The sequence below is a fragment of the Choloepus didactylus genome, chromosome 21 (assembly GCF_015220235.1).
Source record: "Choloepus didactylus isolate mChoDid1 chromosome 21, mChoDid1.pri, whole genome shotgun sequence".
NCBI classification, from domain to species: Eukaryota; Metazoa; Chordata; class Mammalia; order Pilosa; family Megalonychidae; genus Choloepus; species Choloepus didactylus.
The window spans coordinates 26,519,001-26,543,533 of record NC_051327.1 but is presented as its reverse complement, the minus strand read 5'-3'; the positions used below and the strand labels follow the sequence as shown (position 1 = coordinate 26,543,533).

Sequence of the window (24,533 nt, the reverse complement as noted above, 5' to 3'; positions counted from 1 at the left end):
CTTGACCCCAGAAGGAACCAAGGAGGGGTCTGTTGCATGTGTGAGCTTTTTTTTTTTATTTTTTAAATTCAGTTTTATTGCGATATATTCACACACCATACAGTCATCCAAAGTGTACAATCAGTTGTTCACCATACCATCATGTAGTTGTGCATTCATCACCCTGATCTGTTTTTTGAACATTTTCCTTGTACCAGAAAAAGTGAAAATAAGAATAAAAAATAAAGAACACCCAAAACACCCCCCCACCCTATTTTTCATTTAGTTTTTTGTCCCCATTTTTCTCCTTATCCATCCATACATTGGATAAAGGGGGTGTTATCCACAGGGTTTTCACAATCACACTGTCACCCCTTGTAATCTACATTATTATATAATCGTCTTCAGGAGTCCAGACTGCTGGGTTGGAGTTTGGTGGTTTCAGGTATTTACTTCTAGCTATTCCAATACATTAAAGCCTAAGAGGTGTTATCTATATAGTGCATAAGAATGTCCTCCAGAGTGACCTCTCGACTCCATTTGAAATCTCTCAGCCACTGAAAGTATTTCGTCTCATTTTGCATCCCCCTTTTGGTCAAGAAGATACTCTCAATCCCACGATGCTGGGTCCAGATTCATCCCTGGGAGTCATATCCTGCATTACCAGGGAGATTTACACCCCTGGGAGTCGGGTCCCATGTAGGGGGGAGGGCAGTGAGTTCACCTGCTGAGGTGGCTCAGTTAGAGAGAGAGAGAGGGCCACATCTGAGCAACAAAGAGGTACTCAGGGAGACTCTCAGGCACAATTACCAGCAGGTTTAGCCTCTCCTTTGCAGCAACAAGCTTCACAGAGGGCTCAGCACATGAAACCGCCAGTTCTCAGTGTTCGTGAGAACATCAGCAACCATCCAGGTGAGGAAGCCCAACACCTCTGCATTTTCCCCCAGCTCCTCTGGGGGGCCCTGCATATATATTTTTATTCTCTGTCCAAATTACTTTGGGATGTGTCGCTATTTGACGCTAACCTAGGCAAACCTACCAGGTCACACTTCCTATTAAAAGTTTCATGTAATTATGGAATTTGAACGAACTGTGCAAGTTAAATTGTTTAGGAAATATAGATCTTGTACCAACTAAATATCTCTTCCCTTGGTCTCACATGGCATTTGAAGTTTTAAAGCACAGTCAGTATTGTCCTTTACCCTTTGGCCCGATTTGCCCTACTCCTAACCGCATCCGCTTCATCCATATCTCTATTTGAAATCTGGACTCTTTTTCAGCTTTTTATAACAGTTGCTGTATGTGCTAATACTGACTTTCATAGCTGCCGAGCTCTAGTTCTGAGTGTCAGGTGTCACACAGACACCCAAAGTTCCCAGGATCAATCAGGTCATACACAAAGGTATCAGCATCTCGGAATCTGGAGATAGCCGTTACAATTCAGGAATAGACGTGACTGCTGTAAGAGCTTACAATGTAGGGACCGTTACAATAATCGCTCCCCTGATAAGCTGTGCTCTAAGGTCCAATTCTGAGTTTACACGTTGTAGTTAGTCCATATTGGTGAGGCATTATAGTGTTTGCCTTTGTTTCTGGCGTAGTTCACTCAAAATGCTGTCTGAAGGTTCCATTCACCTTGTGTCTCACAGCTTCACTCCTTCTCACAGTAGCTCAGCATTTCCTTGTACACGCACACCACAGCTCACCGTTCTGTTCCTCAGTCAGTGCACCCTTAAGCCACCTCCACCCACTGCAAATGACGAATACGGCCGCCATGAACACCAGTGTGCAAATGTTTGTTCATGTCGCTGCTCTCAGATCCTCCAAGTAAATGCTCCTAATGAGGCTGCAGGACCTTATGGCCCCCACATGCTCAGCTTCGTGAGGAACCATGATGTATGGGTTTTTTTTTAAGGAATGGTTCTTAAAATTAAGAAAGGGCCTTGCAGAAGGTCACACACATTTTGGCAGTACCTTGATCAACACCACAGTTTATTTGCAAACACAATAATGAAATCAACTTGACAATGCTTTCATCCATTTTATTGTATAATGTTAACATCGTACCAGAAAACAATCCACTGCACTCACAGTTTGTGGACTTTAAAACCTTTAAATACAAATATTTGAAACACCGAACATAAAGCAGAAATGTGAATGGCAGAGGAAACTGAAAACAGTAACAGAAACCAACATTCCCCCAAAAAACAAATATAAAATCATCTAGTTACATATTTTTAAAGAATATACCCAGGAAATCAGATGACCATTTTTTAAACAAGTGACATAAAGTTGTATTTCTTTAGACCCACTTAGGAGGAAAATGGTACCACGCTACTATCCCTGTCGTTCCTGACGTTTGTCCTTCCTTCTCTCTGGTTTAAGCTACAGTAGAATGGGGACAGGTCAGCACAAAGCCAAATGGAATCACTTCCAATTTCACCCAAAAAATCGGACAAACATTTTTGAATGAATCTTCTTTGGCAAATAACAAGGTCTATATTTTAAATTTACCTTTTCGTTGAATTGAATCAACACTTCTAAGATGTAAGAGCTGCATCTCTACGTGAGTCAGTGTAAACCAACGGAAGCACCACGTGGGCAGCAGCGTTTCACGTTTGCGACCAGCTCTGAAGACGCAGAGCCCCTCCTCCGGGGTCTCCTGGGAACCAGACAGTTGATGTTTCCTCGTTCACACAAGAAACCAGAGTCTACTGCATGTTTTTTAGTACTTTCCCTAGAATTCATGATCATTATCAGTTTCTATTTTTTCCTCCTTTATCTCTGAAGGGAAATAAAGCAGCAAGTCGCTCCCATATTTTAAGCTTTAAATTCACTAGCAACTGGGCTCACTGCCAACAACCACAAATACTCAAGTCTGTATTAGCGCACTTGTCATTCCAGCGAGCTTGGATTAATGCGTGAATAAATAAAACAAGTACAACTAATTCAAACAAAGGAAATGCAGATGAGATTAAAGGGTCCTGATCAAATGAAGTACTTCACAACTTTCACTTGAAAGACTGTAAAAATTACATAACCCAATGGCGCTAGGAATGTACAATATCAATTATTGGAAAAATAAATGAATGACTCACAGCCATAGAAATTATTTTAATATTAGTATGTATTTTTCCTTTTGTAGTCAAACATTTATAACATATACTTGGTTTCTACCTCATATAAGACTAAGGAGAAAACTAGAAGTTTACTGCATTTACCCCCCGACACACACAGCACTGACTGTGCCACAGGCAACCGGGCCTGAAACACCAAACCCCACGGCCAGGCCACGGTACTGAAAGCCTGGTGACGGTCGTGGTTTTAAGGCGGCATATATTTCCAGAAAAATGTTAAATGCACAAATAGGTCTAAGAATAACAAAAAAGCATCAGCAAAAATGTTTAGGTTATAACATTCCCAAATTTTCTAATGCTTTAAGTGTTTTCAATATATGTTGTTTGACCAGTGTGTTTACAGTTTAAACCAGTAACTGATTACCCTCTAGAGGAGCTAAACTAAATTATAACACTTCACAAACTTCCTAAGGAAGGTAACTTTAAAAATCTAAAAAGTGATTCCAATTATTCTAATTAACATTTGAGATACCAAAAGAATCAATGACTTGAAATGCACTTTGAAATTATTCAATTTTTCGTGATCACTTTTCTCCAAAACTATTCACATACATTTAAGATGCAGAATGCTTAAGAATATATCTTCAAAGTTGGTTTATCACAGAGCCTTTAGATCAGAAGACATACCCTTAATGCTTCTAATATGCAATTCTAACCTAATATCAGAATCCTTGGTTTGAAAACATCAGATTCAATTTCAAAACAATTCATTGGTGCAGCTACTAAACAAAAAATAAAATCAGTGTGAAAATATGCAGCAGTGCAGATACTAGGGTGGAAAAACATTCTATTTTCCCATAAAGACTTGATGAAAATATAAAGCCGAAAGTGAGTGACAACCAAAGTCCATGTATTAACCTTGTTTAAAAATAGGATGTTTTCCAAAGCTTCTTAGGAGATGCCAGTGAATTGTTATAGTCTGAATTAAGACCTTATAACACCAGGTTAAGTGATCAATGACTGTGCTGATCTACATAATTTGCAATCCTCCACAGGGTACTTAATGCTCCATCACATCATCTCTCAGTCCTGGATTTTGTTGTTTTTACAGTTTTGCTACTTTCAGTATCAAGAAGCCTTTTTAGAGGAAGAGTTCCCTCTCTTCCCATGATCCCCTAAAGTATAGGTAACAAAATATAAAATTAAACAAGATTTACAGTTGGTAAACTAACATATAAAATTACCATTGCAGTCTTCATAGTGACTGCATGTAAACATAATAGTCATCATAAAGCCTGTAAAGGATATCCTCAGGTTTATGTGGATTGTCTAAAGGTAAAATAAAAATAAAAATAAAAATAAAAAAAAAATACAGGGCTGGCTGCTAAAAAGCTCTTTGTTGCATAAGGACTTGCAATAATGAGCAAAACTTCAGAAAACATTAACATGTTCCCCAAAGTTTTAACATCATTTAAACACGAACTGCACTGCCACAGAGGCTGGCACTGTAAAGCTAACGCTAAGAAAGAAAAAAGGCAGAACGTGTGGGCAACAAATGGCATAACCAAATTATTGCCAATGGAGATTAGCAATAAGAAATGGGGAGTGACTGTCCGCTCCGTTCTGCTATGATACCATCTTTAAAAATTAAATTCTTTGCAGGAATGGAGGTCCCATATGGGCACAAGATGACTGTGGCAGCAAACTGCAAAAGCTGGCCTCTTTGTGAACATCCAGTCTTGAAGCACCTCCTGGAACGAGTGAACACAGTTAAGGACTTGCAGAGAGTTTTCTACTGGAATGCAAGAGGCTCTGAAGGCTTGCTTTTCTGCAATGGCTACATGTAGTGATTTTCCTACGAACTTCCCGGTTTCATTCAGAACTAACAGTGGCTTCCAAAGCACAGTTCAAGAGGAGCCCGGTCTCCCTCTGCTGTGGAAACGGAGTTTCGCTTTGTTGTGAATCCAGAGTTGCTTCCTCAACGACGGTTTCAAATGACTCGGTGCTCCCATCGACAGCCGAGCCAGAAGCCAAGCCAGGTTCCCCTCCGGCGTCGAAGGCATCACTGGGTTTTCTGTTTCCAGGCTGACTAGAAGCATCCAACATGGCGATACATCCACAGAAAGGCTGCAAGGTCACTTTGTTCCTTAACATTTGCAATGCTTTATGAACACTGTATCAACGCGAGGGAACTTTCCTTGTCGTTCAGTTCCACCAAATGGAAACGGTCCCTGGACAGTTTCTCTACCCCACGCAGACCGTGCCCCTGGATTGGAACTGCAGAACGTGCTAAAACCTCGCGCAACATCGTGAGCACATGGGAAGCAGGAGCTGCCCAGGATCACGACCCCAAGACATTTAGTGACCGATGATAACCCTGGAATATATCTGGCAGTTCGTGAGGTCTTGTAACTTTGGACAGTGAGAGAGATGGTGGCCCATGTCCAGGGACATGATAAACGTACAGTTCAAACTGGGAAGAACTGACTTCCGGAGGGGCTGGTCCGATATGCTGCAGGCTGCAGCTGCCGATGGGCCGGAGCTCACTGGTGAGAGGAGCCACAGAAAGCAGCAGGGGGTAATTTTTGTTTAGAACTCCGCTGCAAGGTGCAGCGTCCAAACTAAGAAAGCTTTCACAGCGTAAGAGATCCAGAGGAAAACCGTAATTGGGTTGGTCTGGCTGTGCAGTTTGTGCAACTAGATCTTTACTATGACGCAGAAACAGTGTTGTTTCTCAGAGTAAGTGCGTGATCAAACCATCCGTGTGCTTCTCCCTGCCAGTGCTCCGAACCTTCCCTTAGGTCTACTAGGAACCTGTCCAGAGTCTGAGTTTGCCAACTTCAGACGTTGTGACTGATGACGTTTCAAGTTGGGGGAAAGATTTCCCATCATTAAAAAGGCAGTAAGAGTTGGGTCACGTAGGAACACAATACGCTTTGTATAGGCTGTAGGTAGACTTGAAGTGCTAATGCCGGCTGTGTCAGTTTTAGCAGCTGACGAAGCTCCTAGTACAGGACCCCTACTTCCGCCCCACCCCACAATAGGAGCCTCTTCTGTGGATCTAAAGTAATCTTTACTCTGTTTACTGAGGGAACATTCCTCCACGATGAGTGAAGTTGATCCAAATTTACTGCTTGTCCCTTCTTATGGGCAAAGTCCAACTGGCAATACATTGAAACAGCACTCCTAACCACAGCTAAGCCCATCTCGAGCACATCTGCAAGCTCTGCAGCATTAGTGTGCACATTGATTGAAACAAGTATTTTATACTTTCAAAATAATCACCTTGCACTCGATTCATCACAAAACCTTCACGAGGAGGAGGTGCTCTCCAACTGTCATCAGAAGCAAGTCCTTTGTTACGTGCACTATGTACTGCCTTGTAATCGAGTGGTCCAGAGAGCTGAGGCCTGGAATTGACAGTCTTATCAACAGCAAGTTTCTCAGGCAAAGTCACAGCTTCACATCATCTCCTGTAACACCCACCTACCTCTCCACCGGCTTTATTGATAAACCATCACGGGCTGTTTTCTGTCTGAAAAATCTTTTGACAATCTACGCTGATTCATAAGATCAATGTCCTGGTTTCTTCCTATGCCAAGTGCGGGACACTGATTACGTGCTTCAACTTGGCGGGCCTGGGCTGGGGGACCGGATCCACCCCTGGGGAGGGTAGTGGGCACGGGCGACAGCGCCCTCTACAGCCCCCCGGGCCTGGGAAAGTGAGGCCGGAGGCAGGCCCCATTTCCTCACCCAAAATACACCACTGTTAGGGGAGGCTTGCCGGAGGGAACCGCCTTTTCCCCACCCCCTTATCTTGCCCAGACACTCCCCGTTGCCGGTGCAACTCCCATTACCACCAGTGCGCATACATTGTTGCCAGACACCGTTACCGGAGCAACTCTCGCCCCTTTTCAATCAACCTCCGCGCTCTCTCAGAACCAATCCAAGCCTTTAACCCCTACAGCTACCCCGCCCTCTAAACCGCCCGATATAAGCTTGTACTCTCCCCTAATAAACTCTCTCTCTCTTGGTTTTCTTCATCCTAAAAGAAACATGTCCCGCCTGTTCCTTTCTCGCCGCCCTCCATACTTTGCACGCCTCCCGCCGGGGACCTGGCCAAGTCCCCCGCCTCGCCCTCGCCTCCGGGAAAGAGCCCCCGCCGCCGGTACCCTCGGAGCAATCCTGGGAGCCTAGGATTTAGCAACCGGCCGCCACCCTCCCCCAGACGAGTCAACTGCGACCGCAACTGGCGCCCAATGTGGGGCCCCTGGAATTAAAAGTCCTCTCCACGCAGCGGTCCAGTGAAACCACCCGCTCGCCCGGACGCCTCTCCAGCTCCCCTTCTCCTCGCCTGCAAGGTAAGGGCCGCCTCTCCCTCGCCGCCCCGCGGAGCCGCCTCTCCCTCGCCGCTCCACGTCCGGAGCCGCCTCTCCCACGCTGCTCCGCGCCCGGGCCGCTCTTCCCTTCCCGCGTTAACCTAACTCTTACCCCCGACTACCTTTCGTCTTCTCTTCCTATGTCCCCCCATTCCTCCTAACACTCTTCCTCCAGTAGCTTTCCCTCTTCCCCTCCATTACTTTGCTGTGGTCCTCTGTGTCTTTGTTTCTTTGTTTAGCGCGGTGTGCCTCTTTGCAACCGCCCCCCCCCCCCCGAACTGCTCTCGCTACTAGAGGGTCCTGCCTTCTATTCTCACCGTCTCCTTCGGCCTCGCGGCCACGGTTTACCTCATTTTCTTTACTCAATAATCAACCCCCCTTTTTCTTTTCTCACTCCGCTATGGGTAATCGTCTATCTGCACGCCAAGCACCCCAAGTTCGTGCTCTGGCTGGTCTTCTAGACACGCATCGCTGTAAGGTATCTGTCCGGCAGCTGCAAGTATACTGGGACCTCCTGCTGCCCTTTAACCCATGGCTCACCACTTGCCATCTTTGGGACCCTGTTACTTATGATCGCCTTATTGATCGGGTCACCAACGCCATGGAACATGAGAGCAAGCGCTTCCCTCCCGGCTTGCTCCCCACCTTAATAACCGTCCGCTCCTGCCTTCAAGGCTCCCTCCCCCCTGATCGAGGCCCCATTAAATCCAAGGAGGCCCTATCAACCCAGTCTACAGATTCAGACAGCGATACTAATGTAGACCACGATTCGGACACAGAGTCCTTAGTCGAGCAGATTAACAACGCGCTCGAAGTGACTCCCAAAAAGCAAAATAACACTGAGCCTCGCCAAGATGGCGAACTTCCTCCTCCTCCTCCTTCTTCCATCGAGGGGAGGAAGTGCTCCGGCGATGACGTCAGCCCTAAGCTGGGCCGGAAACCGCAAGCGCTTTACCCCGCCCTTCCACAGGGCGGAGCTAGTCCGCCATCTTATGCCTTAGGCCCCGCCCTTTCACAGGGCGGAGTTAGTCCACCATCTTATGCCTTAGGCCCCGCCCTTTCACAGGGCGGAGTTAGTCCGCCATCTTATGCCTTGGGCCCCACCCTTTCACAGGGCGGAGCTAGTCCATCATCTTATGCCGTAGCCACTCCCACCGCACCGCCATCTTGCGACGCTTGGGGCCTCCCATTTCCGCCTTCCCCTTCGACAAGCTCCCCCTCGGAGCCGCTACCGGCAGCTGCCGCCGCCCCTCCCACCCTGCCGACTAACGACCCCTGGCTGCCTTCAGCACCTCAAGGCAACCCTTGGGGCAACGCTGCCCCTACCCCCACTCCCGCGCCAAGCCCTCTGCAAGCGCGTCCTCCTTTCTCTCGTGCTTTTCGCTGCTTTCCTCTTAACCTTGCCCCCACACCACAGAAACCGTACGACTGGTATCCCATTGACTCTGATACTATCAAGCAGCTTCGCAAGGCCGTCAAGGAAGACGGGTTAGGTAGCCCATACGCTTCCCAATTACTACAGGATATCGCCATGAACTTTTGCCTCCCCCAAGACTGGGCCTCGCTTGCCCGTTCCATTCTTAACCCCGGCCAGTTTGTTGACTGGCGTGCTCACTTCCAGGCGGAAGCAGCTAAGCAAAGTGAGCAAGACGCAGCCACTGGAGTCTATCATCCCCCCGAAGCCTATTTAGGCACGGGAGCGTTTCTAAATGCGTCTGCTTATATTAATGTCCCTGCCACCTTCTGGACTATCCTCAGAGGCATCGCCTTACGCGCGTTTGCCAACTGCTCTGCCCGTCGACCTGACAACTTTACCAAGCTCCTCCAGGAGCCAAACGAACCTTTCGCCACCTTCGTATCCAGGGTCGAAGAAACCTGCGCTAGAAAAGTTAGCAACCCCCAAGCCCAGTTAGCTCTCACCTGGGAACTCATTCTAGAAGGGGCTAACCCCCCCTGTAAGCAAGCCATTCTCCCCTTGCGGGAAAAAAGTCTAGATGACTGGGTTCTCGCCTGCAGCGCCTTTGACCCAGCTGCCGCGTCCCTAGCCCAGGCTGTCTCTGGCGCTGTCACTGCCGCCTTAGCCGCCACCACTGGTTGTTTTAAGTGCAGGCAGAGCGGTCATTTTGCCCGGGAGTGCCCCAATGCAGAAGTCAACCGCCCGCCTTTCATGCAGCGTAATGGGCGCCCCCCTCCCACTCCTTGCCCACGCTGCCAGCGTGGCTATCACTGGGCGCGCGATTGCAAGAGCAGCCCCAGAGATCTTAGCAAGGATAGCTTAAAAAACCTCTGCTATCCCTTGTGCCCTGACGGCAGTCAGCGCCAGGGCACTGAGCAAGCTTTAAACTCCAAGCGGGGCAAGCCTCAGCCCCGCCCCTAAGAGGCAGCGTGCCGGCCGGTTCTAATAAAACTAATCACTTCACCGGCAGTAAAACGCTTCTCTGGACAGTCCCTATCACCCCAGAAAAGCCTACTCGTAAGTTAAGAATAGAGGGGCAATGGTACACGGGCACGCTCGATTCAGGGGCAGAGGTCTCTTGCATGCCCGCTCAGTATGCCACCATGTGCATGGTTCTCGATGGTCCCTCGGTAGTGGGAGCCACTGGTACCTCCACCTCTCTTCAGGCCATAGGGCCCATTAAGTGGGAGGATGAAGAGGGCCACTCAGGCACCTTCCGCCCATTATTTCTACACACCATAGACCAAATTTTATGGGGCCGTGACATCCTCGCCGCCTCTGGGGCAGTGCTTACCACGCAGCCCCCCCAATAATGTGCGCCACTGCTCGTTTAACACCTCCAGCGCCCGTTCCTCTGCAGTGGGATACTGAGGAACCTATATGGGTGGAGCAGTGGCCCCTTCCCACGCATATTCTCATAAAAAAAGAGGCTGCAAACCAACCAGGCCAAAATACTGCATTAAAAACACCCTCTGGCATAAGTCCCAACCAAATCATTAACCCCCTTTTTCCACAGCCCCCCAGCCGCACCTCGAGTACAAGCAGCACACCCGAAAACCATACCTCGGCTGCAAACAACGCATCGCCAGCCCCACCACCCCGACCTCCTCTACCCCCCTCTTGCTACTCCTCTCGCTACTCTTCTCCCCTCCTCGGCCTTATCCAAGCGGCCTTCACCTCAGTGAATTCCTCCAACCCTAATCTTACCTCCTCTTGTTGGCTTTGCCTCTCCACTTCCTCCCCCCTGTATGAACCAATTGCCTCCAACCTCTCCTTTTCAGAAAACACAGAGGACAGCCCCTCGGAATGCAATTGGAATACCTCTGCCGTCCCCCTAACCTTTCATTCAGTCTCCTTTACAGGAAAGTGCATCCGCCCTCGCTCAAGTAACTCTCCCAACCTCACAGCTTGCGCCGACTACTCATCTCCCAGCAGCTCTGCAAAATTTCTCATTCCTCATAACTCCTCCCAATGGCTCTGCTCCTCTACAGGGCTTACCCCCTGCCTTAATGTGCAAACCCTCAATACAACTAATGAAACTTGCCTCCTAATTGTCCTCATCCCTAGGGTCCTATACCACAGCGAGGAAGACTTCTTCCTCCGCCTGGAAACAACTGCAGCTTCTGCCCCACTGCAAAAGCGAGAGCCCATCACCGTCCTCACGATTGCCTCCCTCCTAGGTCTTGCAGGCGCTGGCACCGGAATCGCTGCATTAGCCAGTCAAGACTCCGCCCTAACTCACCTCCGGGCGGCTGTTGACGAGGACATTCGTCACCTACAAGACGCTATTTCCCATCTTAAAAATTCTGTCAATTCCCTCTCTGAGGTCGTGCTCCAAAACCGCCGAGGTCTCGACCTTCTCCTCCTCAAAGAAGGAGGCCTCTGCGCCGCCCTAGGAGAAGAGTGCTGTGTATATGCCAATTCCACAGGTCTCACCGAGGACAACCTAAAAAAGGTCCGAGAGGGACTGGAACAACGCAAAAAAGACCGTGAAGCCACCAGCTATTGGTCCCACATCTTTACCCCCCTCCTCCCATACCTTCTCCCTCTCCTCGGCCCCCTACTAATGATTATTCTAGCTCTCACCTTAGGACCCTACATTATCCGCAGAATTGTCCAGCTTGTAAGGAAACAAACGGATGCTATTTTTTCCTCGTTCGTGCAAGTCCAGTACCAGCGACTCGCCACCTCTGACGCTCCCTACTCCGAGATGACAACCAACCCTCCGCGACCTCACCGCCACCGGTCAACCCGCTGACCGCGAGGCCCTTCTCGATCGCCTGAACATCGCACCAACCTCGAGCTCCAGCTTCTCTGAACCTCCAACTTTAAACCCCCCACCCTCGTCCATCCCGCAAGCAGCAAGGCCCCTGTCGAGCGCCCGGGCGCCACACCAACGCCGAGCTCCAGCCTCACTGAACCACCGTCAACCCCTTTTCCCCTCCCCGGCCTCCCCCTTCCCTCATCCCTTAGCGGACCTCTCCGGTAAGCTTCTTCCTTTAATTAGAAAAGAAGGGGGAAATGCGGGACACTGATTACGTGCTTCAACTTGGCGGGCCTGGGCTGCGGGACCTGATCAGCCCCTGGGGAGGGTGGTGGGCACGGGCGACAGCGCCCTCCGCAGCCCCCCGGGCCTGGGAAAGTGAGGCCGGAGGCAGGCCCCGTTTCCTCACCCAAAATAACACTGTTAGGGGAGGCTTGCCGGAGGGAACCGCGTTTTCCCCACCCCCTTATCTTGCCCAGACACTCCCCGTTGCCGGTGCAACTCCCATTACCACCAGTGCGCATACATTGTTGCCAGACACCGTTACCGGAGCAACTCTCGCCCCTTTTCAATCAACCTCCGCGCTCTCTCAGAACCAATCCAAGCCTTTAACCCCTACAGCTACCCCGCCCTCTAAACCGCCCGATATAAGCTTGTACTCTCCCCTAATAAACTCTCTCTCTCTTGGTTTTCTTCATCCTAAAAGAAACGTGTCCCGCCTGTTCCTTTCTCGCCGCCCTCCATACTTTGCACGCCTCCCGCCGGGGACCTGGCCAAGTCCCCCGCCTCGCCCTCGCCTCCGGGAAAGAGCCCCCGCCGCCGGTACCCTCGGAGCAATCCTGGGAGCCTAGGATTTAGCAACCGGCCGCCACCCTCCCCCAGACGAGTCAACTGCGACCGCAGCCAAGAAGTCCTACACCATCAGCAGCAGTAAAACTGGGCGGTGAGTCCTAACTTTTCTCCCTATCCACGCCATCGGTAATCCCAGTGTAACGTGGCAATAGTGTTACCCCAGGCCCTTATCTGTAGTGTCCAACCTGTGGGAAGGCACAGCCTGGCTCCCCGCCCTGTGTCCCGGGGCCCCTCACAGCGTCTGGCTCCACTTCCCTGTTTAACCAGGTTGTTTCTGCTTTGTAACTGAAGGTGGATGGTGCCCAGCATAGCCTGCTTCTCCCATTCTCCCTGTGAACTGCCGAGACCCCAGGGCAGCCGTGTGGGTGTGGACCCCATGCCTTCGTTCCGCCGCCTCCCGTCTGCCCTTGTGCTGCCCTGGCCCGGGCTCCTGACTGCCCGGTGTGGCCCCGGCCACGAGGCCCGGAAGGAACAGAAGTCAGAGGCAGGGGTCCTCACCAGCTCCACGTCTCCTCTAGTTTGCAGGTGTGGACTTCAGGTCAGGAGATGGAGCACATGTTTCTGTGCCCATGGGAATGACCCGGTAGAGGGGGACACCAGTGATGCAGGAACAAGAGGGGAGACTGCTGGAGGCGCAGAGACGGCACCAGTTCACCATGGAGGGCACGGCCGGAGTGGAGGCAGGTCAGCTCGTCCCGGGCAGAGAGCTTGGCACACCAGGTCCCTGGCCGCTCCCTTTGCAATGCTTCTGGTTGTTTTCAGTGAAGGGAGCAAGCGAGGTCAACGGCTGAGGGTGGGAGAGAAGGTGTTGGGGTGTGAGGAGAAAGTGAAACGACTGTCCAGGAGGAAAGGGGAGTGGACAGGCCAGCAGTGTTGCCAGCCGCCACGGAAGCCGCCTCGGGGCCCGCTGCAGGCAGGGGCAGGGACGGTGTGAGGGCGGCGGCCGGCCCGGAGGGAGCCGAGGACTGTGCGGCCCGGTGGGTCAGTGGACGGGACTGAGAGCCCAATGGGCTGGGAGCTGAAGGGGACGGTCGGGGCAGGGTGCTCGGGGCCCGAGGCTGCGGAGGTTGTGGCCGTCCGGGGCTGGGCTCTGACAGCGGTGGCGGGAACGTGCCTGTTATTGTCTTCGGGTGAGTCTTTCTAAGGACACGGAGCAGGGGATCTTCAGGATGTGTGAGATTCTCAGGGCCCTGTGAGGAGGGAGCAGGGATTTATTCTCTCTTGGTTCTGGGGCCGGCACAGCCCTCGCCGCCTCCCCCCCCCCCCCCCCGGCTGCCCCACTGGCCACGCGGCCCCTCTGTGCCTTCTCGTCCAGGTGTTTCTCAGATCCCCCTCCACCACTCATCCTTGGGGTCAGAGCCCACCGGGGTATTCACAAAATGCGATACGTCCTCCTCTCAACCCTGTCACTGCCTGTGTCCTGTGAGGTGACAGTCACGGGTTCTGGGGACAAGGACACAGATGTTCAACTGACAACAGCACCCGGGTTTCTCGACTCAGGAGCCAACACTCCAAACCACACTCAATCCTAAGAGGCCAACCCACCCTCAGCCCCGGCTCACAGAGGAGCCGACCGAGACAGACAGGCCGGTGAACTGCCCCAGGTCACACAGCTCGAGGATGTGCCAAAGCAAGGATGTGAAAATCGGAGGGACCTCAGACGGGCAGAATGAAGCCTCAAGACTGAGCCCAGCGAGCAGGGACCTGGAAACGCCTGAGCCCGGGGCAGCCGGCCCCACGGCTCTCAGCTCAGCTGCCCCCAACGGCTGCCCCTCCAGCCTCTCCCCTGCCTCTCCCAGCAACTCCCTCAGCTGCTAGGTCTGGAGGTGGGTGGTGGGTGGACGGGAGGACAGAACCCCTCGTCCTCTGCAGGTGGATGTGGGGTTTTCCAAGTGTGAAGGGGAAGATGGCAGCCGTGGAAGGAGCTGACTCGCGGAGCCCTGCGGGACCCCGTGGGCCTCTCTGGCCTTGGGACGGGCACCAGGCCGCACCTGCTTCTCCGTGGGGGCAGCCCGAGGAGAGCCCCTCGCCCCGCTGGGCCTGGCCAGCGCCGTGGGAGTGGCTGCCCCAAGCGGGGACCGTCCAGCTCCCTGACGCGTCCCCTTCGCCCGCCGTGTGATCCACGGCCGTGAACCCCCACAGCCCGCGAGCCGCCCTCCGTGGCCGCCGTGCCCGCTGCGGGTCTGCCCCCAGCAGAGGAGCCCGAGCCCGTCTCCTTGCCTGCTCCTCTGCAGCCGGGACCCTGCACCCCGCCTGGAAGCCCAGCAAGAGGCCCGAGGCCTTGGGGCCTGGGTCCTTGGCGGGTCGTTCTTGCGCTCGCTCAGGAGCTGCGGAGGGAAGGCCACGGCCGCCCGGGGAGCTGGGCCCGCCCTCGGCGTTCGCGGCCTCCAAGGCGCCCTGCGGCCCCCAGACCCGCTGCTGGCTTCCGCCCGGGGGCCGGGAGGGGCAGTTACCCCGCGCCGGGCGGAGAGGGGGACCGCGGGCTCCCGTCGCCGAGGGGCCGGGGCGCAGCTCTGCCGCTGCCTCCACGTACCTTGTCACCTCGTTTGCCTCCGACCCTCCGAACCCTCCCGCCCCTCCCAGGGCCTGGCTGTCGGCGGCCCCGAGTCTCCCGCAGCCGGGGCGCCTGGGGCGCGGGGAGGGCCGGCACCCTCAGCACCGCACGGAAAGCGGGGCCCCAGCGCCGCCCCTCGCCCCTCGGCTGCTGACCACAGGAGGCCCCGCGAGCCCACGGCCGGGATGCGGGGCGCAGAGCGACCCAAAGGGCGTGAGGCCGGGAGGAGGCCGCGGGGCGCGGGGACGGCGCCTGCGCGCACCAGGGGACCCGCGGGCGGGGCTGGGCGGGGAGGGCGCGCGTGCGCAGAGCAGCGGCAGGCGCAGGCGGGGTCGGGGTTCGTCCTCGGAGCGCCGGGGCGCCAGCGGGGGTCTAGGCAGGGGGGAGGGAGGCCAGTGCCAGGCAGCTGGGCCCGCCGTGGAGGGCCGCCGTGTGCCCTGGGGGGTCGCAGGGGGAGGCGCCACGGAGGCGGCGGCCAGGTGGGGGTCGGGGGGGTCCTGGGAGGACGAGCGGCCCGCGGGCCTGAGCCGACCGGACTCGGGAGCCCCGCCCACCCCTTCCCGGGGGGCCCAGCCCCACCCCCACGCCCTCCGCGAGTTCCGAGAGCGGGATTGGCCGAGCCCTACGCAAGCTGCCTCGCCATTGGCTAAGAAGTGGAGGGTGTCGCTCTCCGGAATGATCGGAGGTCACGTTGGTCCCGCCCCCGAGCCCGGGAGCGGTGCGCGATTGGCCGAGTGCCCCTCCAGCAGGCCGCCTCGCTATTGGCCGGGGAGGCTTTGGGACGGTGCGCTCGGGAGTGGTCGGAAGCCACGTTGGTCCCGCCCCCAGCCCCGGCCCCGGCATGCGATTGGCTAGCGCCAGCACGGTCATCTCTGCAGGCTGGGCCTGGCGGTGCCGAGGAGGCCTCGGGCGGCGGCGGCGACGGCGGCGGCGGCGCGAGGGCAGGTGAGCTCCGAGGCGGGCCGGGGCCGGCCCTTGGTCCAGGCGGCTCCTCGCGGCGGGCTGCGGGCCGGGGGCTGCGCGGAGAAGCCGCGGGCGGCGGGGGAGCCGGGGACAGGCGGAACGGGCCCCCGGGCTTCCAACGGCCGCCGCCCCCGGCCCGCAGCCCGCGCGCTCGGCCCCTCAGAGGGCGGCTCGGGCCGGGGTCCCCCCACCTGGGCCCCGCGCCCCCGGCCCGTCCGTGTGTCCGGCCCCCGTGGGCGCGTCGGGCCTGCAGCCCTGTGGGTTGTGCGCGCTGCACCTGCGGGGGCGCTTGGCCCCTGCGGCCCCTCCCCAGCGTCCGCGCTCCTGCAGGAGGCCGGGCGGACCCGGGCACCCCCGGAGACCCCTCGCGGATCCCCGGGGACGCCTCGCGGAGCCTTGCGCCCCCGGTCAGCACCCTTTCCTCGGTGCGACGCGCACCGGTTGCTCCCTAGCGGGGCCGACCGAACCGCGGCCGCCCCTAGCCCCCCGCGGCCCCCCGGATGGTGGCCGGCAGCGCGGCTGCTTCCAGAGCTGCGTCTGCACCTGAAAGTCCTGCTCTCGAGTACTCCGTACGCCGGGGTGTCCCCTTCGTAATTGCAAGAACCGGCACCCGCAGGTGGGCGGTGACTTCGCTGCTTGTTTGCGCGTAGTTCTGGAGCGCACGCACCGGGCGCGCCTGTCCGCGGAGGGAGTGGCGCGTCTGCTCCGACAGGCGCCCGTAAATGTTTTACCGCTCCCGCTTGAGAAGTTGGAGGGTGGTTTGCTGTGCACGTTTTACGTCCCGTTCGTGGCCCTCTTTCGGCGTTCAAGAAAGGGAGCATTTCCCTGGTGTGGTTCTGGCCACACTTCATCCTTTTTCGGGCGGAGGACTGGCTCCCAGCGTGGTCCCCAAGAGGCCCCCAGCAGGGCTGCTTTTGCAGCGTCTCACTGGTTCAGGCCTAATCCGCGTGGTCACCCAGGTACCCAGGGATGCAGGGTGGGGTCTGCAGTCTGACCTAGGGGGTCCCTTGGCTCCGAGTTTGAAGGGTCATCTTGACCCCGCATGTTCTAGCCTCAGAGAACCGAGTGACTCCCACGTTTTCTCCTGCTGTTCCAGCAGCCTTAGGCAGCTTTAGTGTCCGAAGCCCCTCGAATGGCTTTCCTGGTGCTTCTGAGCAGAGGTGCGCCTTTTAAAAAAAAATTTTTTTTTTTTTTACATTTTTTTATTGTGAAATATACACAGAAAAGTGATAACTTTCAAAGTACGATTTAACAAGTAGAGAGCAAATTTCAAAGAATGTTATGGGCTACAGTTCCAGCATTTCAGTTATTTGCTTATTGTGAAGTATAATATCTAGACAGAAATGTGGTAACTCTCAAAGTACAATTTAACCAGTAGCTATAGAGCAAATTTTGAAGCATGTTAACGTTACAGTTCCACCACATCAGTTATTTCTTTCTAGCTCTTCTAATACCCTAGTCGCTTAAAAAAAAAATTTATATAAAGATTCAGTATTTGTAATTCTTTGTTAAATCCTGTCTCATCAGTTGCTGAGAGGTGCACTGAGAGGTGCACCCTGAAGCTGTATGGTAGGGACCATCAGATGCTGTGCTGCTTCATCCTGGGCCTGTGTCAGAGGCCTGGGGTCTCGTGGGGTCTCAGCCTCTGGGTTACACGTGGAAGGATCTAAACCCATGTCGGGCAGGCCTTCCCTCCAGGCCTGTGGGAAAATTTGAGATCCTTGCACGTGTTAACGTCTTCAGCTCTCTCTCACAATCAGGCGATAGGGGAGACGCTGTTGGCAGCTGGGAAAGCCCGTCTCTGTTGTCTTCCCAGCCCGAGGATGCTCTCTGGCTCTTCATCTCTAACCTCTGTGCTCCCTGAATCTTCAGTGTTCAGAAGTGTCTGTTTTCATCCACTTTGTTGGACACTCAGGATTTCCTCAATCTTTTCTTTCTACTCATCCAATTAGAATTTTATTTTGGGTGTCATATTTTAAATTTCTCAGGGTTCTATTTTTCTGTCCTCTAAAAATTTTAAGAGTAGCAACATGTTCTTGTTTCAGAAATGCAGTGTCTTCTCACTCTTCTGCCTTGTCAGGCCTCTGACTCCCCTCAGATGTCGGGTGACCAGTGGCTGGACACTGCAGACTCTCGTCTCCTCACTGGAGGATGACAGGGCTGGTTGGGTTTCCTTAAGGAACCCCCAGTGTCATTATCTGTAGGGCCTTTTTATTGGACTTTTTAGATTTATTGGGCTTTTTAGAGAAAAGCTTTCTGACCTCCCACCTTATTCTAGAAGTTGAGTGGAAGAGTGTGGCCGGCGCCCTGGGGAACAGTCAGGAAGCTCTCATCAGCCCTCCTTTCCAGGATGGCAGCCTGCAGCTGCGCCGTGCTCCCTCCTCTCTGCTCCCACCCTCCAGCCTTGCTTGGGGAGGCAGGAGTGGTGGTACTTGGTGGCTGGCTGCTTCCCTTTTTTTGTTGCTTTGTGTTTGTGGTAAAATACACGTAACATAAAAAAGTGTACTATTCAGTAGCATTCAGTACCTTCACACTGTTGTGCAGCCGTCACCACTGTCTACTTTCAGAACTTCATCATCATCCCAGACCAAAACCAGACTCATTTAGCAGTAACTCCCCATTCTCCCCAGTCCCCAGCCTCTGGCTACCACTGATCTGCTTTCTGTCTCTGGATTTGCCTGTTCTGGACATTTCATGTAAATTGCCTTTTGTGTCTGAATCCTTCACTTGACCTAGTGTTTTCAGGGGTTCCCCATGTTGTAGCCTGAATGTTCTCCATTGTACCCAATAGACCACATTTGTTTATCCCTGCATCTGTTGTCCCAGCACCATTCATTGAAAAAATTGCTCTCTCCTCAATGAATGGTCTTGACCCCCTGGTTGAAAATCAGTTGACCAAAAACATATGGGTTTATTTCTGGACCCTCAGTTCTGTTCCACTGATCTCTACCTCTATGTCTGTCCTTATGTTTTTGATTATTGTATCTTTGTAATAAGTTTTGAAATCGGGAAGTGTGAGTTCTCCAATGTCATTCTTCTTTTTCAAGATTGTTTTGACTATTTGGGGTCCCTTGCAATTCCATATGAATCTTAGGATTGGCTTTTCCATATCTATAAAAAGGCTGTTGGGATTTTGGTAAGTAATGCATTAAATCTGTATGTCTTTGGGTAGTATTGACATCTTAACAGTATAAGTCTTCCAATCCATGAACACGAGATGTCTTTCCATTTATTTAGGTTGTCTTTAACTTCTTTCATCAGAGTTTTGTAGTTTTCATTGTACAAGTCTTTCACCTCCTTGGTTAAATTGTTCCTAAGTATTTTATTCTTTTTGATGCTCTTGTAAATGGAATCGTTTCCTTAATTTCATTTTTGAGTTGTTCATGGCTTGTGTATAGAAATACAACAGATTTCTGCAGATTGACTTTATAACCTGCAACTTTGCTGAATTTGTTTATTTACTAAATTTTTTTTTTTTGGTGAATTTTTTAGGATTGTCTATATATAAGATCATGTCATCTGTGAATAGAGATAATTTTACTTCTTCTTTTCCAATTTGGATGCCTTTCTTTGGTTAGAACTTCTAGTACAGTGTTGAATAGCAGTGGCAAAAGTGGGCATTCTTGTCCTGTTCCTGATGTCGGGAGAAAGCTTTTAGTCCTTCACCACTGAATATGATGTTAGCTCTGGGTGTTTTATAGACACCCTTTATCGTGTTGAGGAATTTCCTTCTCTTCCTAGCTTGTGGAGTGTTTTTGTCATGAAAGAGTGTTGGGTTTGCTCAGCTGCTTTTTCTGTATGTGTTGAGATGATCCAGCGGTTTTGGCAAACTGCCTCTTAAACAGACTTTGAACACAGGTTCCTCCTGTATTTGGCTCCATTCTCCATGCTCACTTACAAAGGTAAATGGGCCCCACTAATTCTTGAGCCTTTTATGGTTCCATGAGGTTGCGTGATGAAAACTGGATTATTTCTCAGTGTTCCCCATTGTAAACTTAGGACTAAGCTTTTTCTGGTTTGGTGATTCAGTTTTCATGCATTTGTTTGCTTTGTAGTTTCCAAGATTTTCTTGCTTTGTCTTTTCTTCCTTTCTTCTCTTTTAATATGGGTGTCTGGAAGATAGTGGAAGCTAACATCTATGTCGAATACACCGTATTTAACCGGAAATTCCTGAATGACCTATTTCAAAAGAATGTTGATATTTAGTGGCGTGTGTTTTCAGCTCATAAGCAGTGTTTCCCCATCCTGAATTTATGATGATCAGATGGTTTCCTGATTACCCAGTTTTATGGTGTTTCCAGAAGTTGAAAATAAAGTCAATGTGAATTTACTTACAATAAATGCGAGATAGCATTTTCAGCAGTAGTAGAAGTGGTGACGGGATGAAACCGCCTTCAGGGTTGTAACTCTAGCCCTGACCTAAGCACTTCAAGGTGGGGCGAGAGCCAAGGAACTGCAGGACCGTTCAGGCGAGTGGCCCAGTGGCCAGGACTTGGGGAGGAGGGATTTCCCGGCCTGGGTTTGAGGGCAGGATGGGAGGGAGCTCCCGACCGACTGAAACACTGCTCCTTTTCGTCTCACTTCCTAAGTCGGGAACTCATTACTGATTTGGGCTGCTCTCCCCACTTGATTTACACATAGAGGAGACTAGACCTGTGTTAGCGACAGTTTGCTTTCCTTGGGCCAAAACTAAACTAGCAACTGGCAGGTGAAAAAAAGGAACATGCTGCTGCTTATCATTATTACTTAAATCAGATATTTAATTGAATCTACTTCATTAAGTCACTTGTTCATTTGTTGGTTCTGCAGTTCTAATCATGTCTGTAATTAAGCATGCTTGTCGTGTTGGGGCTTTGTGGTTCATTTTGTTGGCATAGAGCACACCGTGAATGGTCATAGACTGGATAGTTCAGGTTAGGAGATGAGATCTACGTGACGTTTGTGCAGAGTGAAACGGCAGGAACCAGCTTCAGTAGTGGCAATTCGGCAATCACGATTCTCAGTGGGGAGTGAGACAGCTCTCCCCAGGGGTATGTTTAGTTTGAAAACAAGGCAGTATTTTTCTGGTTGCTTTGTTTTGTTCTTAGTCATTCTGTTTATTTTTAATTAATATTGGAAGGTGTGAGCTACGCTAGAATATGAAAAACAGATCAATTTAGTAATTTCTTTCCTCGTTCTTTATGCTACAAACCTTGACAAACTTGGAAGCAGTCACCTTTAACCTGCTATTTGGGAGGACAGAGCACTAAAAGGAGGATGTAGAAAATGTATGGATTAACTGTTTATGTTTACAGTACCAGTAAAATCCTGTGATTGCTGTTCCTAACTGTTCCCAATTAGGAAATGAAACAGAGCTGACCTAGCTGTGATGATTAGATGAGGAAATACAAGAAGTGTTTTGTGTCCACGATGAGAAGGAATAAAGAAGGACCAAAGGCACATGACCTTACTGCCTTTGTGAATTCTTACTTCACTTTGGGCATGATTTTCCCGAGGTGCAGAGAGAGCTCAAAGTATTTTCAGCTTCATGCCCAGGCAAGTAAGGTGTAAAGGAATTAGCTCTCCTGCTTCTTTAGGGCTCTGCAGAGTGTTCGCTTGTCCACAGGTGAGTTCTAGATCCACACAGGAGCGAGCACAGCTCTGACCTCACCGAGTTCAGGCCTCTCTGGAGAGGACCTGTGTTAGCTGATGGATACGGGGACCCTGACCGGTCACAGTGGGGGAGTGGAGGTGGGTCCAAGAGACATCCCAGAGCAGAGCGGAACCTCAGAGTTTGGGGTGGAGTAGACCAGGTGGGTGGGGACGGGAGTGACCTGCAGGCCAGTGTCCTTCAGTGGGGTTCTGGGTTCTGGGTGGAAGGGGCTGGGGATGGAGGGGGAGGGCCACTGGACCTGGCCTGTGTGCTCAGAAGCTTGGCCTGCACCCCTCCGCAGGGAGCCGCTGGTCAGATGTCTTAGAGACGGATCATTCTGGTAATTTTCTAGAGGAGGGGCAGGCTGGAGAGAGAGAAATAGACTCCCTTGCAGGAGGCCAGCCAGAGGTGGCGTGGTGGGGGTGGCCGGGGTGGGGATGGCCCGGGCGGAGGGCTGGTGGCTTCCGTGAGCAGAATGACAAGGGCTTTGGGGCCCGTGGGGAGCGGCACCGCCCTCACTGAGAAACGGGGGAGGAGGGCAGGTCTCTGGGCTGAGAAAGCAGGTTCGGTTTGGGCACGTTGGGTATGAGTTGCCTGTGGGTGACCCAGGTGGAAATGTTCAGCGGGCAAGAAAATCGGTGCCTACTTCACTATAGACAAACATAAATTCCAGGTGAATCAAATAAACTGCAAAGAGCTTGAACTGTAGAAACCGAACAGTGAGGGGTGGAACACCGCCGCCTTCCGGTCTCGGTTCTGGAAGGCCTTTGTAAGCGAGGCCTGAAACTTGGGGCAAGACTGGACAGTGCAGCCAGAGTCTGCCCCAGCCTCGCTAGATGACAGATGGGGACGTGCCCCCAGCCTTAGGGTAACATCCTTCTGCGCTGTGGCCTGTGAAGCAATAATAAAAAACACCCCTCATGACTGAGACACTTGAAGGCATTGATCATTAAAGAAATGCAAATCACAGCAGTCGGCTCTTCACCTCTCAGACTTGCAGAGCTGAACAACCGCAGTGTGCAGTGCACCGGTGTTAGGGAGGGACACTGTGACAGGGACGGGGACAGCTTGATTGCCCTCGGCCAGTTCTTTCCGAAAGGCTTCCTGGAGGGCAGTCCTCCTAATTGCATTAGGGATCAGGAAATTCAGTGCACTCTAGATTTGAAGAAAATGCATTGAAATTATATAATCCATGCCTTCTCTGTTCTAATGAGAAAGACCTTTACCTTAATGCATACAGAATAAATACTGGCCTTGGGCTTTTACTGAAACACCAGGATAAATATCGCTGCGAGAGGAAGTGGGGTTTTGATGAGGGTGTGTCTTCACGTGGAAGTGAGGATTCTCCTAAAACCCAGAGCTGCTTTCCTGATGTAAACAGACTCACCCAGCCTACATCTCTTCCTGTTGTGTGGTCATTTCCAAGGCAAGCAAAGGACCGGGGCGGGACTGCCTCATCTGGGCTGGCTCTCGGTGTAGACGAGCTGCTGCGCCGAGGCCTTTGGAGAGTGTTTTCTGCAGGTGCCGGGCTCTGCACCTTCGGGACTGCACAGGCTCATCCAGCCAGGATCTGCACACTACACTGCTTCACAGTGACAACAACTTTCTTTTTGCTTGAAAATAATATTTATTGGGTTAGTATAAATTAAAAGCCAAATACCTGTTCTTTTAAAAAAAAATTTCAAACAGTACAGAATGAATTAAGTGAAAATTAGAAGTCCCATTTCCACAATTTGCTAGTAAGTGTACTGTGGTATTTTCTAGAAGTTTTTAAAAAGTGTATATTTAAGTATATATGTGTGTGTGTATGTATAAATATATATAAATATGTAGCATACTGGAAAGCCCTTTTCATACCTTTTTAGGTTATAGTCATTTATTTCTGATTTGCTGTTTTAAACAAACCACTAATTTTTTGGGTAAACTTTTCATTTTGACATCATTTCAAACTTACAAGACAGTTGCAAAAATAATACAAAACCCATACAGAGAACTCCAGCACACTCCTATGCCTCCAGATACACAGATCCACCCATTTTAACATTTGCTGCATTTGCTGTATCGTTCTACCTGTCAGTCCATCAATGTACATGTCTGTTTGTGTATGTGTTTATCACTTTTCTAAGCATTTGAGGGCATCATGCTCCTTGAACACATAATACTTTCAGGTCCATTTCCTAAGAACAAGGATATTTCCTTATGTTTCCACCTCAAGTGCAGTTATCAAGTTCAAGAACTCCGATATTGACATAAAACCTGCAGTCTGTATTCCCATTTTTCTGAAGTCCCAGTGATGTCCTTTTGGGCCTTTTCTCCTCCGTCATTAGATCCTGTCCGGCATCATGTATTGCATTTAATTGTCTTTTAGTTATTTTTTTAAAATTGTTAGTTCATTTTTAAGGAATTTCCAGTCACTGAGTCTAAATCCTCAGCATAACTAAACAAATACTTTGCTTTATCAAAATGAAGTTAGATTTGTAATAGCAATTCCTGTTTATTAGGTTGTAGAAGTAATTACATTGGGCTGGTCTTTGGAAAACATTTGTTTCTGACCCTATTAATGATTTTTTAAAAAAATCTATAGACAAAATAACTAATGAACGTGTCTCCATGTTATTTAGCCTTAAAAAGATAAAGATGTAGTGAAAGTAATCATGTTAGAATTTAGGATTAATTTCTAAAGGGGACGTGGGATTTGTTTTTAAAAGAGGTAATTCTTATTTGCAATGGAAAGATAAATGAAGTGCTAGATTGTAGTTTAGCTGCATTTGAAAATAACCCTCCCCTCCCTCCTGGTTAAAGGTCAGTGGAGACAGTTGCAGCTCAGCCAGCCTCACCTGGGCGGTTGGGTGGACGCCAGAGGGTTCATCGGGAGGG

At 51.3% G+C, this 24,533-nt stretch overlaps 2 protein-coding genes and 1 pseudogene across 9 annotated transcripts in view; 2 read left to right on the top strand and 1 right to left on the bottom strand.

Moving 5' to 3' along the window:
- Positions 1-2,000: 2,000 nt before the first annotated feature.
- On the bottom strand, positions 2,001-6,782 carry LOC119517407 (annotated as a pseudogene).
- A 7,631-nt stretch (positions 6,783-14,413) lies between these two features.
- LOC119517198 (collagen alpha-1(I) chain-like) lies at positions 14,414-16,476 on the top strand. The gene is made up of 3 exons (XM_037813767.1): positions 14,414-14,559; positions 14,650-15,779; positions 15,890-16,476. The coding sequence occupies exons 1-3, from the start codon at positions 14,414-14,416 to the stop codon at positions 16,474-16,476; spliced, it is 1,863 nt and encodes a 620-aa protein (XP_037669695.1).
- Positions 15,912-24,533, top strand: part of SUN1 (Sad1 and UNC84 domain containing 1) — a 50,348-nt gene continuing 41,726 nt past the window's right edge. For 2 of the 8 annotated variants that reach the window (XM_037814042.1, XM_037814041.1), the window contains exon 1: positions 15,912-16,006. The gene's annotated coding sequence lies outside the window, so the exon portion shown is untranslated. The remainder of the gene's footprint in view (positions 16,007-24,533) is intronic. The other 6 variants (XM_037814040.1, XM_037814037.1, XM_037814045.1 and 3 more) reach the window with 4 other exon arrangements.

Excerpts from the sequence above, each read along its gene's own strand:
- LOC119517198 (XM_037813767.1), top strand. The coding sequence starts at position 14,414 with ATGGCAGCCGTGGAAGGAGCTGACTCGCGGAGCCCTGCGGGACCCCGT. Across the intron at positions 14,560-14,649 it reads CGCTGGGCCTGGCCAGCGCC|CCCGCGAGCCGCCCTCCGTG; the intron begins GTGGGAGTGGCT and ends GAACCCCCACAG. Across the intron at positions 15,780-15,889 it reads CGCCCCCGAGCCCGGGAGCG|CCCCGGCCCCGGCATGCGAT; the intron begins GTGCGCGATTGG and ends TCCCGCCCCCAG.